At 47.9% G+C, this 13,946-nt stretch overlaps 1 protein-coding gene across 1 annotated transcript; it reads left to right on the forward strand.

The window, feature by feature from the left end:
- Positions 1 to 3,876: 3,876 nt before the first annotated feature.
- Positions 3,877 to 4,470, forward strand: LOC308511860 (melanoma-associated antigen 10-like; the record flags this gene model as incomplete). Its single annotated transcript, XM_081081705.1, has 1 exon — positions 3,877 to 4,470. One exon carries the CDS (start codon positions 3,877 to 3,879, stop codon positions 4,468 to 4,470), a length of 594 nt encoding a protein of 197 aa, XP_080937831.1.
- Positions 4,471 to 13,946: the final 9,476 nt, after the last annotated feature.

Genomic DNA, 13,946 nt, shown 5'->3' on the forward strand with positions numbered 1-13,946 from the left:
AGGCCGTGGGGAGGACATGGTGACTCTGGGTCCAGAGCCGTCAGTCCCGGGAGCCCCAAGGCGCGGGATGACCACGAGTGGTCAGGACTGACTTCCGGGTCCTCGTGCTCTGAGACCCTCGGGCGGCTCCGTGTCAGAGCAGCATCTCAGGTCGGCAGAGGGGGTCCGGACCTGCCCGGCGTCAGTGTGGGAACCTGAGGGAGACTGGGGGGCCTGGACCCCACAAGGGTGTCCATCGGGCAGGCCTCCTGGGGTGGGGGAGGGGTGATCTCACACATTGTGCTTTGTGATTTCTGCATTGGGTCTGAGAGACACTGGGGGGTTTGGTAGAAGGAGCAGGGCTTCAGGCAGCAGAGGGGGCCCCCAGGTCCTGCCGCTGTCAAGTTGTGGTCCCTGAGGGAGATTGGGGGCCCTGGACCTCAGAATCCTCAGTCCGGGGAGGACCAGAGTGGGCGGGGTACTACAGGATGGGGTGACTTCTGCATCAGGTGTGAGAGACTGGGTTTCAGGGTAAGGAGCAGTGCCACAAGTCCGCTGAAGAAGAGAAGATGGGGACCAGGACCCCACAATTTAGGGGAACCCATTATGGGCCTCCCCTGATATTAGCCATGGAGGAGTCCATGTCAGATGACCCTGTGAGGTGTCTCGTGACTTCCGCATGCAGGTCAGAGGGAGACTGGAAACTTGGTAAATCATGTGAGGCCTCACTCAGGTCCACAGAAGGGATGCAGAAGCACTGCCCAGAGTCAAGGTGCTTTTCCTGACTATTGCATCCGGATCTGACAGGCTCTGGGGTTCGGTGTAAGGAGCAGGGTCTCAGGTGGGCAGAGGGAACAGTCAAGGTGAGGACCCCCAGGGAGGACTGGGGGAATCCAGGAACCCTAACTGGAGGGGAGTCCACAGAAGTCTGCCCTGCTCAAAGTGTTGGGAGGCCCTATGGTGGATGACCATGCAGAGAGGAACCGCAGAAGCCCAGACCTGATGTCAGCCCTTGGAATTCAGGGGAATGACATATGTGGCAGAGGGGAGGACCCGGGTCTTGCCCCAAGTCCAGGTGAACATGCAAAGGGAAGACTGAGGGACCCTGGACACCACAACAGGGATGCCCCACATTACCCCTACTGTGAACCCTTGGAAGTCCCTGGTCCATGACCACTTGCTCTCTTCCTGACTTGGGCCTCTCAGGTTGACAGGAGGTTCCAGCTCCAGCCAGGAGTCACGGTGAGGATCCTGCAGGAAGACAAGCGGACTCCACCCCCTGAGCTCTGAGGGGTCAGGCTCCAGGTAGGCAAAGAAGGGGGCTGCAGGGCTCTGCCAGGATACCAGGTGAGGACCCGAGGTAGGACTCAGGAAGCCCCCTAGCACACCTGGATGTCTGTATGCCTGAGGCTTGGCTAGAGCCGTAAGTATCCGAAGTGTGCCTGTTCCTGCCAGCAGCACCTGCAAGCCTCATGGTAGGGCTGGGGATTTGGGTTGCTTCCAGACTTCTACCTTAGCAGTGGCAAAGGGAGGTGAGGGCATTGTCTTCAAGGTTCTGGATTCACGGCAACGTGGGAGGTGTGGCAGGCAATGCTGGTAATTAAAGTGTGGGTCTTGAGGCAGGATGATGGTACTTCCCACCCCAGTAAACACAGCGACAGGCTGGCTTAGGCTCTGCAGGCACAACTGGCACACTCGGCACGATAGTCAATGTGGTGTGTCTTAAAATCCACCTTGGAGGTCTCAGAGAGATGGAGGGCATGGCCTGCAGTATTCACTCTCAGTTCAGCAGAAGGGAAATGTCCCAGGCACTCTCTGAGTAAGCCTAGGTAGCACAGGGAAGAAAGAGGATACCACACTCCAGACATTGGGTGCCCTGAACCCAGTCTGTGCTGTTGTCAGCCCTGGGAAAGGCCTGGCATGGGTCGGCAGGGGTGGTTCCTCCTCACGTTTGTCTGAGGGCACTCTGGAAGGACAGGGCCTTGGTCAGAGGGAATGGCTTCAGTTCATGCACAGATGAGCTGAGGTTGTGGAAGGGTCATAAAGGTGTGAATGCTTTCTTGTGGAAAACTGCAGCTATGAGCTCCCTGAGAAAAGAAGAGAGCCCTCAGCATCAGGGAGTGTCCTGTCCTCAGCATCCAGATTCCCCAGGCAGGGTTACCTGGGTGTGACATGCTCTCCATTTCCACATGCCTGCTCGTCCTGAGCTTTTGTCACTGAGGACAGTTATTCAGCGTGAAATCAAGTCAGCTGGATTCAGACCCAGGCCAGTCCAGGAAGAAAGGCAAGTATCCTGAGGCCAGACTACGGGAACTCTACCCGGAATGGATGGGCCCAGGCCCTGGTGTCAGTTGTGTGATAACCTGGACAGGGGTGGGGGCAGATGGAGCTCCTGTTCACTTTTGTCTCAGAGCTATCAGCAAGGTGAGGACCTTGGTGTGAGACCATACGTCATATCATCCCCAGGATCCAAATTTTGTCAACAGAGAGACGAGTCCCAGTTCCTGCCAAGAATCAAGGTGAGCACTGAGGGGGAGCAGAGCACATGGGAACCCAGACTTACCCTGCCTCCTCTGTCAGCAATGGGGAAACTCGGAATAGGGCCTGGATTACCTCAGCTCACTTCCCTACTCCTGTATCTCAGGGAGGTGCACCCTAAGTCTAAGTAGATTGCGCTCAGTCAGCAGAGAGAGTGTCTGAAACCCTGCAGTGGGTCATGGTGAGAAGTGATCAGAGCCTTAACCCAGCGTAGATGGACTCAAATCTTCAGTCACCCCTTCTTGATCCTCTGGGAGAGGGACCCCCTCATTTTCTTCACTCAAGTGTCAGGTGTGTGTGGTCTTGTTCTGAGAGTTTGACCTCAGGCCAGCAGAAGGCAGTGAGGGGCCTGGCCCTGGCAGGGGAAGGGTGAGGATCCTACATGTGCAAGGAGGAACCTCCCACCCACAACAGAGGGGACCTCACAGAGTCCTGCTGCCCCTCCTGTCAGCATTGGGGTTCCAGGACTGTGATTGCCATGTGCATCCTGAGGTGCTCCGTTTTTCCCACCAGCAGAGCCCCCGGATAGAAGGAGGTGAAGGCCTTGGTTTATGCTACATATTCTCAGGTCACAGAGCAGCAGGAGGCCAGGAAGTGCTAGGAATTAAGGTGAGGTTCCGACCATGAATATGTCCCCATGGGCTCGCCACCACTGTCAGAGGGGACCCCACATTGCCTGACACCTCCACACCCCACCGTCAGCTACAGAACCCTGCGCTGGGCCTTCTACACCCTGAGCAGTCATGTCACTTCCTACTTCAGGCTCCTAGTGGGCAGGCTGATCAGGAGTGAGCCCTGTGAGGCCCATGGACACCCCTAAAGGGGAGACCTGGCAGTCACCTTTGTCAGAGTCGCCTAGGGTGTGTTTCTCAGCTCATGCCTCTCATACTCCCCTTCCCCCAGGCCCGTGGGTCCTAATCGCCCATCTTCTGGCCACACTCGGTCACTGTTCGAGCATGAATCATCATGCCTGGTCATCATATGAGTGAGCCGTGGAAGCCTGAGGAAGACCATCTGGACCCAATGGAGATCCCTGACATGTTGGTAGAGGAACTGTTCTGGGCTATGCAGGAGGAGGAGGAGGAGGAGGAGGATGAGGAGGAGGCCCTGTCTGTCTCCTCCTCTTGGTCTTCCTCCCCCTCAGTCCTGTTTATAGACAGCCTAGAGGAGGTGTCTGCTGCTGAGACACCAAGTCCTCCCCAGAGTCCTCAGGGTGCCTCCCCCCATGCCATGGCAGCCTTTCCATGGAGACACGCTGACGATGTGAGCTCCAGCAGCCAAGATGAGGAGGGTCCAAACACTGAGGGAGGCCCTGATGAAGATGCCGATTCCTTGCTCCACAAAGCACTGCATTTGAAGATGGTAGAAATGGTGGAGTTTCTACTCCTTAAGTATCGTGCAAAGGAGCCGACCACCAAGGCAGAAATGCTGAGTAGTGTCATCAAAGAGCACCAGGACCACTTTCCTGAGCTTTTCAGTGCAGCCACTGAATGCATCCAGTGGGGCTTTGGTATTGTTGTGAAAGAAATGGACCCCAGTACTCACACCTATGTCCTGGCCACTGCCTTGGGGCTCAGCTATGATGGGATGGTGAGTGATGGGCACAGATATCCCAACACAGGCCTCCTGGTCACAGTTCTGTGGGTGATCGCCTCAGAGGGTGATTGTGCCCCTGAGGAAAAAGTCTGGGAAGCACTGAATGTTCTAGGGGTGTATGATGGGAAGGAGCATTGGCTCTATGGGGAGCCCAGGGAGCTCATCACCAAAATTTGGGTCCAGGAACAGTACCTGCTGTACCGCCAGGTGCCCAATAGTGATCCTGCATGCTATGAGTTCCTGTGGGGTTCCCGAGCACATGCAGAGACTACCATGTTGAACACCCTCCAGTTTGTGCTCGGCGTTAATGACAGGGATCCCTATTCCCTTTCATCCCTGTTTGAAGGGCCTGAGTAATGACACTATGCCTGAGCCAGAGTTGAATCCAGGCACTTTTCAGGCCCATGAGCATTAACTTCTTTTGCTGGGCAGAAAGTGCATCCAATTTTCAACTCTATGTTTGAGAAGAAACTAATAGTGAGGCCCAGGGAAAGATATGAGCTCCTATTATGATTGAGAAATTTGTGATTTATTATTTTGCGATTTTTAAGGAAATTTTTGAATGTCCCTTTTCATAGAAGCTTTCATAAACTTTTAGCATGTGAGTTTGTAAATGACATTGATCACATTATATATTTCTACATGTCCAGCTCAAGAGTAAGAGATTTGCTATTGTATAACCAAAATTGGGACACTTTCCATCCTAGTTTGTGATCCCAAAATAGATAACGTGGCATTATAAAAGGATTTCCTTGGAAATGTGTAAGAACTCGGCAGTACATGCAATGGAGTTAATAAATAGAAAAATAATAGCAAAAGGTTGTTAATTTTTGATTCTTATCTCTTCTCGTCTGCCTTTGCATGAAACAACTTATCGAAGGATCCTTGGTTCCGGCAAGAAAGTGGAGGGATTTCATCTGTATAAAGACGACCCCTGCTCAGTGGTTCATTTAATCCCCAGACATTCACTGAGCCTATGTCCTCTGGAAGATCCTGTGTTAGTAGTGGGGACACCAACATAAGCAGGGCACACCCACCCACAGAATGATAGTGTAGGAGCTATAGTCATATAAGGGAGGGGTTAGGTGTCCCCTAAATCTTACAAACAAGTAACAGAACAGGTGAGGTGGTGGGCCTCCAGGGAACAGCACTCAATTTTGAATGGCCTTCATTTTTACCGCAGCGTAGTTGCAACAGCATGGTGGAACTGGAGAGCATTATGTTAAGCCAAATAAGCCAGTCAGAGAAAGATAATTATCACATGATCTCACTTATATATGGAATATAATGAACAACAAATGGATGGACAAAAACATCCAAATACATAGAAGCATCGATCTGACCATGAAACCACAGAGGGAAGGTAGGGGAGGGTGGAGGTAAGGGGGAGAGATCAACCAAAGGACTTGTATGAAGCATATAGGCCTAACCAATGGACACAGACGCCAGGGGGGTGATGGCATGAGTGGGGGGCTGGAGGAGGGCAATGGGTGGATAAGGACTCATATGTAATACCTTAATTAAAAAATGATGTGCATGGCATGAGCCACGCAGACACTGTGCCATTGGACAGTATGAGCACTAGGCGTGTTATACCCATCATCTGCACAGATTTCTACAGAAATAGAGTTACTGAGCCATGAGAAACATGATGGCCTGGGAGAGCCTAATTGGGATTAAATGTTAATGATCTTGAGTGTACTCTGGCCAATCATTATCAAGGGGTAGATTTTGGGTGGGGGTGAAATGAATGAAAGCATTTGTTTGGATGAAAGAGCAGCTTGGACAGAGGGAAAGAGTTGTAAGTAGATTCTCTTTTTGGCATCTTTGTGTGTGTCCAGCTGGGAAGGCTCCCCACCCCTGAATGTCAGCATACATCCATGAATTGGGTATTCTCTTTGGCCGACTGGGTGTTCTGTGCCCAACTGAGCTGCACATTTTCTAATATGACCTTAATAACAAACAAGTAATCACAGTGCCAGAGGCGAGAGTGGAAGTATCTGGGATAAAAACGATATTAGAAATAACTGCCATTCATTACAGATTCAGTCTCCACTAGGTACTGTGCACGGTGGTTTACAAACACTCCACACATCCCTGCAGTCCTATAAGACAGGGCTTATCAGACCCACTTACTTCACAGAGGAAGAACCTGATGCCTATTGTGCCTGCTAATTTTCCCAAGAATACATGGCTAGTAAGTGGCATCGTGGAGTCTTGACCCCTTGCCTGAATTCATCAGGAGTCCATGATATTTCCTGCCTTTCTAGCCCATGGCCCACCTTCTGCCTCACAATTAATCTGTCCTCTAAGTATGAATGAACTCTTTCAGATGACAATTAGTAGAACCCTGGTGCCCAGGCAAGAGCAGGCCTAAGGAAGGAAGGTGACAGTGAGAATAAAGCATAATTTGGAGATTGTCTGAGGTTTATTGATATCTCAGTCTTCCCGGGGCCAGGATTTCTGCCTCGTCCCAGAATTTTACCTCATGACAACACCCTTCCCCTGGTCTTCCCTTGGGTGCCTCCTGTCCATCCATGAATCATGATCTGCTGACTTGCTTATCAGTGCAGCCTCCTTCTAAGGCTGCACAGAATCTCCTGCCCTCAACCTTTCACAGAGGCTCCCTACTCCCTTCAGAATGACCCTGCTCTCCCATAGCTCACCCTCCATCCCATCTGAGAGCAATAGCCCCTTATTTATTTTCTATTAAGAGATAACTCTAAATAGGAATATACTTTCAAGAAGTTTTTATTTTATTTTTGACACTATTACAGATACCATATTTTCCCTTCTTTTGACCCTGTTCACATAGCACCTGTCTTCCCTGCACCCTCTGGCCTTCACCACATTGCCATCTGTGTTCATGGATGTTCTTTGGCTAATCCCTTCAGTTAGTTTCATCCAATCCCTCTCTCCCCCATCCCCTCTGACCGCTGTCAGTCTGTTCCATGTCTTCATGCCTGTGTTTCTATTTTGTTCGACAGATAATGTTCACAAGATTCCACACATAAGTGAGGTCATATAGTTTTTCTCTTTCTCTGACTGGCTTCTTTCACTGAGTATAATAATCTCCAGATCCATACATGCTGTCTCAAAAGTTAAGAATTCCTTCTCTTTTCATGCCAGGTAGTATTCCATTATGAAAATATACCATTGTTTTTTTATTCACCCTTCTATTGATGGGCATCTGCACTGTTTTCAGCTCTTGGCTATCCTACATAATAAAAGCCTAATATGCAAATTGACTGAATGGTGGAACAACCAGTCACTATGACGTGCCCTGACCACTAGGGGACAGACACTCAACGCAGGAGCTGACCCCCTGTTGGTCAGTGCTCTCCCACAGGGGGAGCTCGGTTCAGCAAGTGCATCAGTGGCGAGTGCATCAGTGGTGGCAGCAACCTCTCCCGCCTCCATGGAGGCACTAAAGAGCAGCAATCAGGTGGGTGGTAAAGAGTGAGGGGTCCCGGACTGCAAGAGGGTGCAGGCCTTGCTGAGGGCCGCCCCCTACGGTGATCGAGTTTTGTGCACTGGGCCTCTAGTTGTAAATAATGCTCTTTGAACATAGGGCTGCATATATTCTTTGTGATCGGTGGTTCAGGCTTCTTAAGATATATTCCTAGAAGTGGGATCACTGTGTCAAATGGCAGCTTTATGTTTCATTACTTTAGGATACTCCACACAGTCTTCCATAGTGGTTGCACCTGTCTGCATTTCCACTAATAGTATACAAGGGTTCCTTTTCCTCCACATCCTCACTAGCACTTTTTGTTTGTTGATTTATTGATGGTAGCCATTCTGGTAGTTGTGAGGTGGTACCTCACTGTCATTTGAATTTGCATATCTCTGATAATGGGTGAAATTGAGCATTTTTTCTTGTCTCATCCATTTGTATGTCCTCTTTAGAGAAATATCTACTCAAGACCTCTGCCCACTTTTAAATTGCATAGTTTGTCTTCTTTAGTTGAACTGTATGAGTACTTTATATATTTTGGAGATTCACCCCTTATCAGATGTATCTTTGGCAAATATGTTCTCCCATGCAGAGGCTTCTCTTTTCATGTTGTTGCCGGTACCCTTTGCTGTGCAGAAGCTTTTTAGTTTGATGTAGTCCCATTTGTTTATATTTTCCTTTATTTCCCTTGCCCTGTGTGACATATCAGCAAAAAATATTGCTATGTGTAATGTCTGAGAGTTTACTGCCTATGTTTTCTTCCAGGATTTTTATGGTTTCATGACTTACATTTAAGTCTTTTATTCATTTTGAATGTATTCTTCTGAATGGTATAAGTTGGTGGTTTCATTTCATTGTTTCACATGTACCCATCCAAGTTTCCCAATACCATTTACTAATGAAGAGACTGTCTTTACCTCATTGTATGCTGTTGCCCCCTTTGTCAAATATCAGTTCACAGTGTAGGTGTGGGTTGACGTTTGGGCTCTCTGTTGTGTTCCATTGATCCATATGCCTGCTGTTCTGTCATTACCAGTTGTTTTGATTACAATGGCCTTATAGCATAGCTTGATATCAGGTATTGTGATTCCTCTAGGTTTGTTCTCCTATCTCAAAGGGTCCTGAACATGTTGCCTAATAGAGACTGTCTGACTGGTGGCCAGGGTACCAATGGGTGAATTTCTGGGACCCAGCAGACTTAATTGAGGAAGGCCAGTTTCATAATGGCTTTCTTCAACTCCACGGAAGTCAGCAAAGTGGGTATTTCATCTTCAAAGGAAAAGATGAGCCTGATGCTCTAGATTCTTCACCTCAGTGGAAATTCAGTTGCTCTTGCTTCAAAGAACATTAGCTAATGGTCCTACAGAAGCCTTGGGATGCAAGGGTGCCTTAATCATAACAAATAAACACCCTCTCTCCACCAAATTCCAGATTGTGGTTTCCAAACCCTCTCTCCAATTTCCCTCCCATAAAATGGACAAGTCCCTTCATATAAGTAATCGGTAGAGGCATGAGCTAGCAAAGTGCACAAGGAAATCTTTTCAGCCTTTAAAGAACTCATTTAAGAAACAATGTTTGGTAGGCAACTAAAAGGAGCTGGCTGCTTTTCCAGAGACACTAGGAGCCCCCCACCCCCATCCTGAACCCACCAACACCTATCCTCTAGGGCAGTGATTCTCAACCTTCCTAATGCCGTGACACTTTAATACAGTTCCTCATGTTGTGGTGACCCCCAACCATAAAATTATTTTCATTGCTACTTCATAACTATAATTTTGCTACTGTTATGAATCATAATGTAAATATCTGATATGCAGGGTGTATTTTCATTGTTACAAATTGAAAACACTTAAAGCATAGTGATTAATCACAAAAACAATATGTAATTATATATGTGTTTTCTGATGGTCTTAGGAGACCCCTGTGAAAGGGTCTTTCGACCCACAAAGTGGTCGCAACCCACAGGTTGAGAACTGTTGCTCTAGGGCATATCCTCCAAGAATATACTGACTTTGTGCATGAATGCTCTGTAATCCTGTTTAGAGGCACAGAGACCATGGACTGAGCCTGAATCTAGACCAGCCGTGGGCAAACTACGGACCGCGGGCCAGATCCGGCCCCTTTAAAATGAATAGAACTAAAAACAAAAAAGACGGTACCCTTTTATGTAATGATGCTTACTTTGAATTTATATTAGTTCACACAAACACTCCATCCATGCTTTTGTTCCGGCCCTCTGGTCCAGTTTAAGAACACATTGTGGCCCTCGAGTCAAAAAGTTTGCCCACCCCGCACCCAGGGGCTCCATTAAGGATCCAGTCCTTAGGCTAGGGGCACTTTGGGGGATTCTGTTCCCAAATGCCTTTGCACTCCACTTTTAGAAACAAAGGATGGACCCTCAGAGAGCACAAATTACACCACTTAGTGCAAGACATGGGACAAGGACTCATGGGACAAGGACACAGACTCACTAAAAAGGACAATTCCAACATGTTTAGGTAGCCGTGACTGAATGAAGCAGATATGAAAATAATCATGGCTATGTACTTGAACATAGATGAGATCCTGGGTGTGGGATGTGACTAAAGTCAAATGCAAGTCATCTTCACCACAGAGGAGAGGATACTACAGTGGTTTTTGTGTTCCATGTTCTCTATCTGTTTGAGGTGGTCTAACTACCAACTTTGGTCTTAATACTCTAAAAAGGGAGATAGAAGGGTACCGTGGAAAGGTGACACTGCTTGTACCCCCACCTATACAGGAACACACCCTACTCTAGGGACAACTTGACCCGGGGTAATAAAGCAGGACTCTTCGTTTGGGCTCATGTGAGCAGGACCCAGCAACCAGCAAGAGTAGCTGGAAGAGACCAAAGAAGCATGCTTGTGGAGGGTGCATTGGACAGGGGGGCTACCTTCTGAGATGGGGCCAACCACCATTTTCTGGGAGGTACAGTCCCCCAGGGGCCCATCTGACCCCGGCATTCTTGGTGGTAGCCAAGCTAGGACTAAGCAAGGCCTTGACCTTGAGCTATCAAAGAGGCCATCAATAGGCCTCTCCCTCTCTAGGGATGAAAGAGAGATAGACTCATGACCTCTCAACACATCCAGTGAACTATCAACAAGAAACAATCTCCCTGGCAGCAGATGAGAGTTCTTTCTGGTATCCTGAACCCAATTTTTCTGTGCTTTTTGGAAAGAGAGAACCTGGGGGCCCTATACACATCCACTCCCCTACACTTATCCAGGGCCCAAACTCCAGAGCAGCTGTGAGCCATCTTTGGGAAATCACATGACTTAAGCATCTGGTGGCCCCATGGCTGAGACTCTGGAACAGCCGTGGGCAAACTATGGCCCGCGGGCCAGAACCAGTCCATTTGAAATGAATAAAACTAAAAAAAAAGATCGTAACCTTTTATGTAATGATGTTTACTTTGAATTTATATTAGTTCACACAAACACTCCATCCATGCTTTTGTTCCGGCCCTCCGGTCCAGTTTAAGAACCCATTGTGGCCCTCGAGTCAAAAAGTTTGCCCACCCCTGCTCAAGAATTTGGAGGGCAGTATATATTGGGCATCCGTGCTGTGACCCCCCTGCTCAGGGATAGGATTAGAGTAGTCAATGCTTTTTAATGTAGAGCATCTCCATGCCAAGTCCGAGTACCCATGAGATGCACGGAGACAAGCTGATCCTATCACAGGTGTTGGAGAGACACAGGTACCAAGCAGGGTGCCAAGACAACCTATAACCAGAGGACCCAAGCCAACATGCTGCCAAATTGGAAGGAAACAATGACTTTCTGGGACTGTCCTTCCCAAGAATGCTTTGGGGGATAGTGGTGGATGATGCCTCCATGTCTGTGCACTGGAATGATGCTGGAGACCCCAGGATAACTGAGAAAGATCTTTTCCAATGTGAGGTTCTTTGCCGAAGGGGCAAGGAGCAAGTCCTTGAATCTGACAGCCTGAAGACGTTCATCCATCCGCTTGCTGAATCGGATTCAGCAAAATATGCCCAGGCAGTGCTCCAGGGTACAGGATGATGGTAAAGTAGAAAGTCCTCCCATGTCCCATGTTCTCTGTTACTCAAACATCTTCTTAGTAAGTGCAGAAGAATGATATACTGAAAGGGTTTCATTTCAGGGGATAACTCTTTTTCACATGAGATAGTATTTTTCCAAAGGTGAGAAAGTACAGATTTCCATATGAAACTGTAACCCCCTTAGACATAACCTGCAGGGATGACTAAAGATTCTGAGAAGCCAGTTGATATCAAGTAGATATATTTTTCCTCCCAGAATTACTGAATTAGTGTTGTTTCAGGTGTACAGAAACAGCAATTCCAGAAAGACAAACCTTGGCTCGTCCAGAACATCAAGACAAAAGGAAACCAGATGAATCATACTTGGCCAGATACCACCTCAACTCCTCCGCAGAGAAACAAGAGGCTGCCCCATAGCAGACACTCAGGAAGAAAGAATTCAGCATGAAAAAGGCATTGAAGAAGTTGAGCAAAAGGAAATCACGCAATCCTCATGGACCGAGTGCCACCTGCTCATTCAAGTTCTCAGTTCTGCTGCTCATGAACAGTGCCATTGAGGTCAGGTGTGAAAGTGAGGCAGGTGGTCCAAGTGGGGAGGGCATATATGGGAATGGCATGCTTTTTCCCCTGCTATTGCCTGAATGCATGGCACAGGGGCTCTGAACTCTAGCCCCCTAAATCACACACTATATGATTTGATGATGTATTTGTACAACACCTGGTATTTATATGGTGATGGCTTGCCGGAAGCCGGTCCATCCTTGCTGCTTGACACAGTCGCTGCAGGAGGGAAACATCTGCACAGCATATGTTTCAAGGTGCCTGGCGTATATAGCACACTGTTCTTAATATGTTTGCTCCCCTTAGCGCTGTGTGTTTTAACCAAGGTCACCTCTCCGAGAAAGGTTGTTTCCCCAGGTAGGGATTTTTCCCTGAATTTAGGGAGGGGATGAAACTCCTTAACTAAGTGCCAGGCGGGTAGTTAATCACTTTAACTACAAACAATCATGCTTAAGCTACATAATCTTTACTCCCTGGAATGGAGATAAGAAACGCCCTAACCTTTGTAATAGAAATTGACAGGATTAAAATCAACTGGTATAAATATGGATGTAACAAGACAATAAACACAAGAACCTCTCTGGAGATCCAGACCGGAACTTGGCTGGAGATCCTGGCTAGGCTGCTGATCAACTGAACACTGTCTCCGTGTCCTTCCTTCTTCGCCGACTCCGTCTACGCCTTTGGGAACCCCTGGACCTGCTGGGGTTGGACCCCGGCATCTGGCGCCCGAACAGGGACCCTTAGGTAAGTCCCCCCGTACTTGGGACGGATAGGACAGCACCATAGGGTGCTGCAGACCCCCCCCCCCCATAGAGAAAAAGTAGGGTAAGCGGGTTGTTAGTACAGAACTTAGATTGACAGGATGGGTCATACTGAGTCTAAAGAAAAAAGACTCTGTATTAATCTTTTAACGCCTATGCTTGCTAGCAGAGGAGTTAAGGTTACTCCCAGTCAGACAGAAAGTTTTATAGAAGACGTATGTCAATGGCTTCCTGAGGATGGAACTGTTAATTTAGAAACTTGGACTAAAGTAGGAGAGCAATTATAGAACTATTACAGCTACCATGGATCTGAGAAGGTCCCGGCAGATACCTTTTCTCTCTGGAATTCAATTTGTGAAACCTTGGCACCAGAGGCAAAAACGGTTGAACTTTCTCAAAATTTAAATAGTCCCCCGGCTCCACCCAGAGAGGATACATCATTATTGTCTTCAGCTCAATCTAAAAGCAATTTAGCTAGGCCTACTGATCGGGAGGAGAATAAGTATCATAAACATGACCATTGGTCCTTTCCAGTCAGTAGAGAGGAGAGAGGCCCTCCCATTCAAAACAGGCTCCCCAAATTAGAAAGGAAGCCTAAACCAGGTCCTGTGGCTCCTATGAGCTCCATGTCTAAATTTCAAAGGGCGATAAGAGAAGCTGAAGCTAATGGAGATCTTGAATTCTCACTCTGCTTCCCAGTTACATATGAGAATGAGTCTGTTGGGAATAGAAACCCCACCTTGGAGCCTATACCTTACAAAGTACTTAAAGAATTAAAATTGGCCTGCTCTGAATATGGACCTCTAGCTCCTTACACACAAACCTTGGTAGAAACCCTAGCCAGTAAATGGATGACTCCTTATGATTGGTCACAGGTTTGTAAATCCTGTCTCTCAGGAGGCGATTACTTATTATGGAAAACTGAATATGAAGATCTTGCTAAGAAAGCTGTAGCCACTAGCGAAAAAACCAGAAAAGGAATAACCCTAGACATGATATTAGGAGAAGG

The sequence above is a fragment of the Myotis nattereri genome, assembly GCF_964212035.1.
Source record: "Myotis nattereri genome assembly, chromosome: X".
NCBI classification, from domain to species: Eukaryota; Metazoa; Chordata; class Mammalia; order Chiroptera; family Vespertilionidae; genus Myotis; species Myotis nattereri.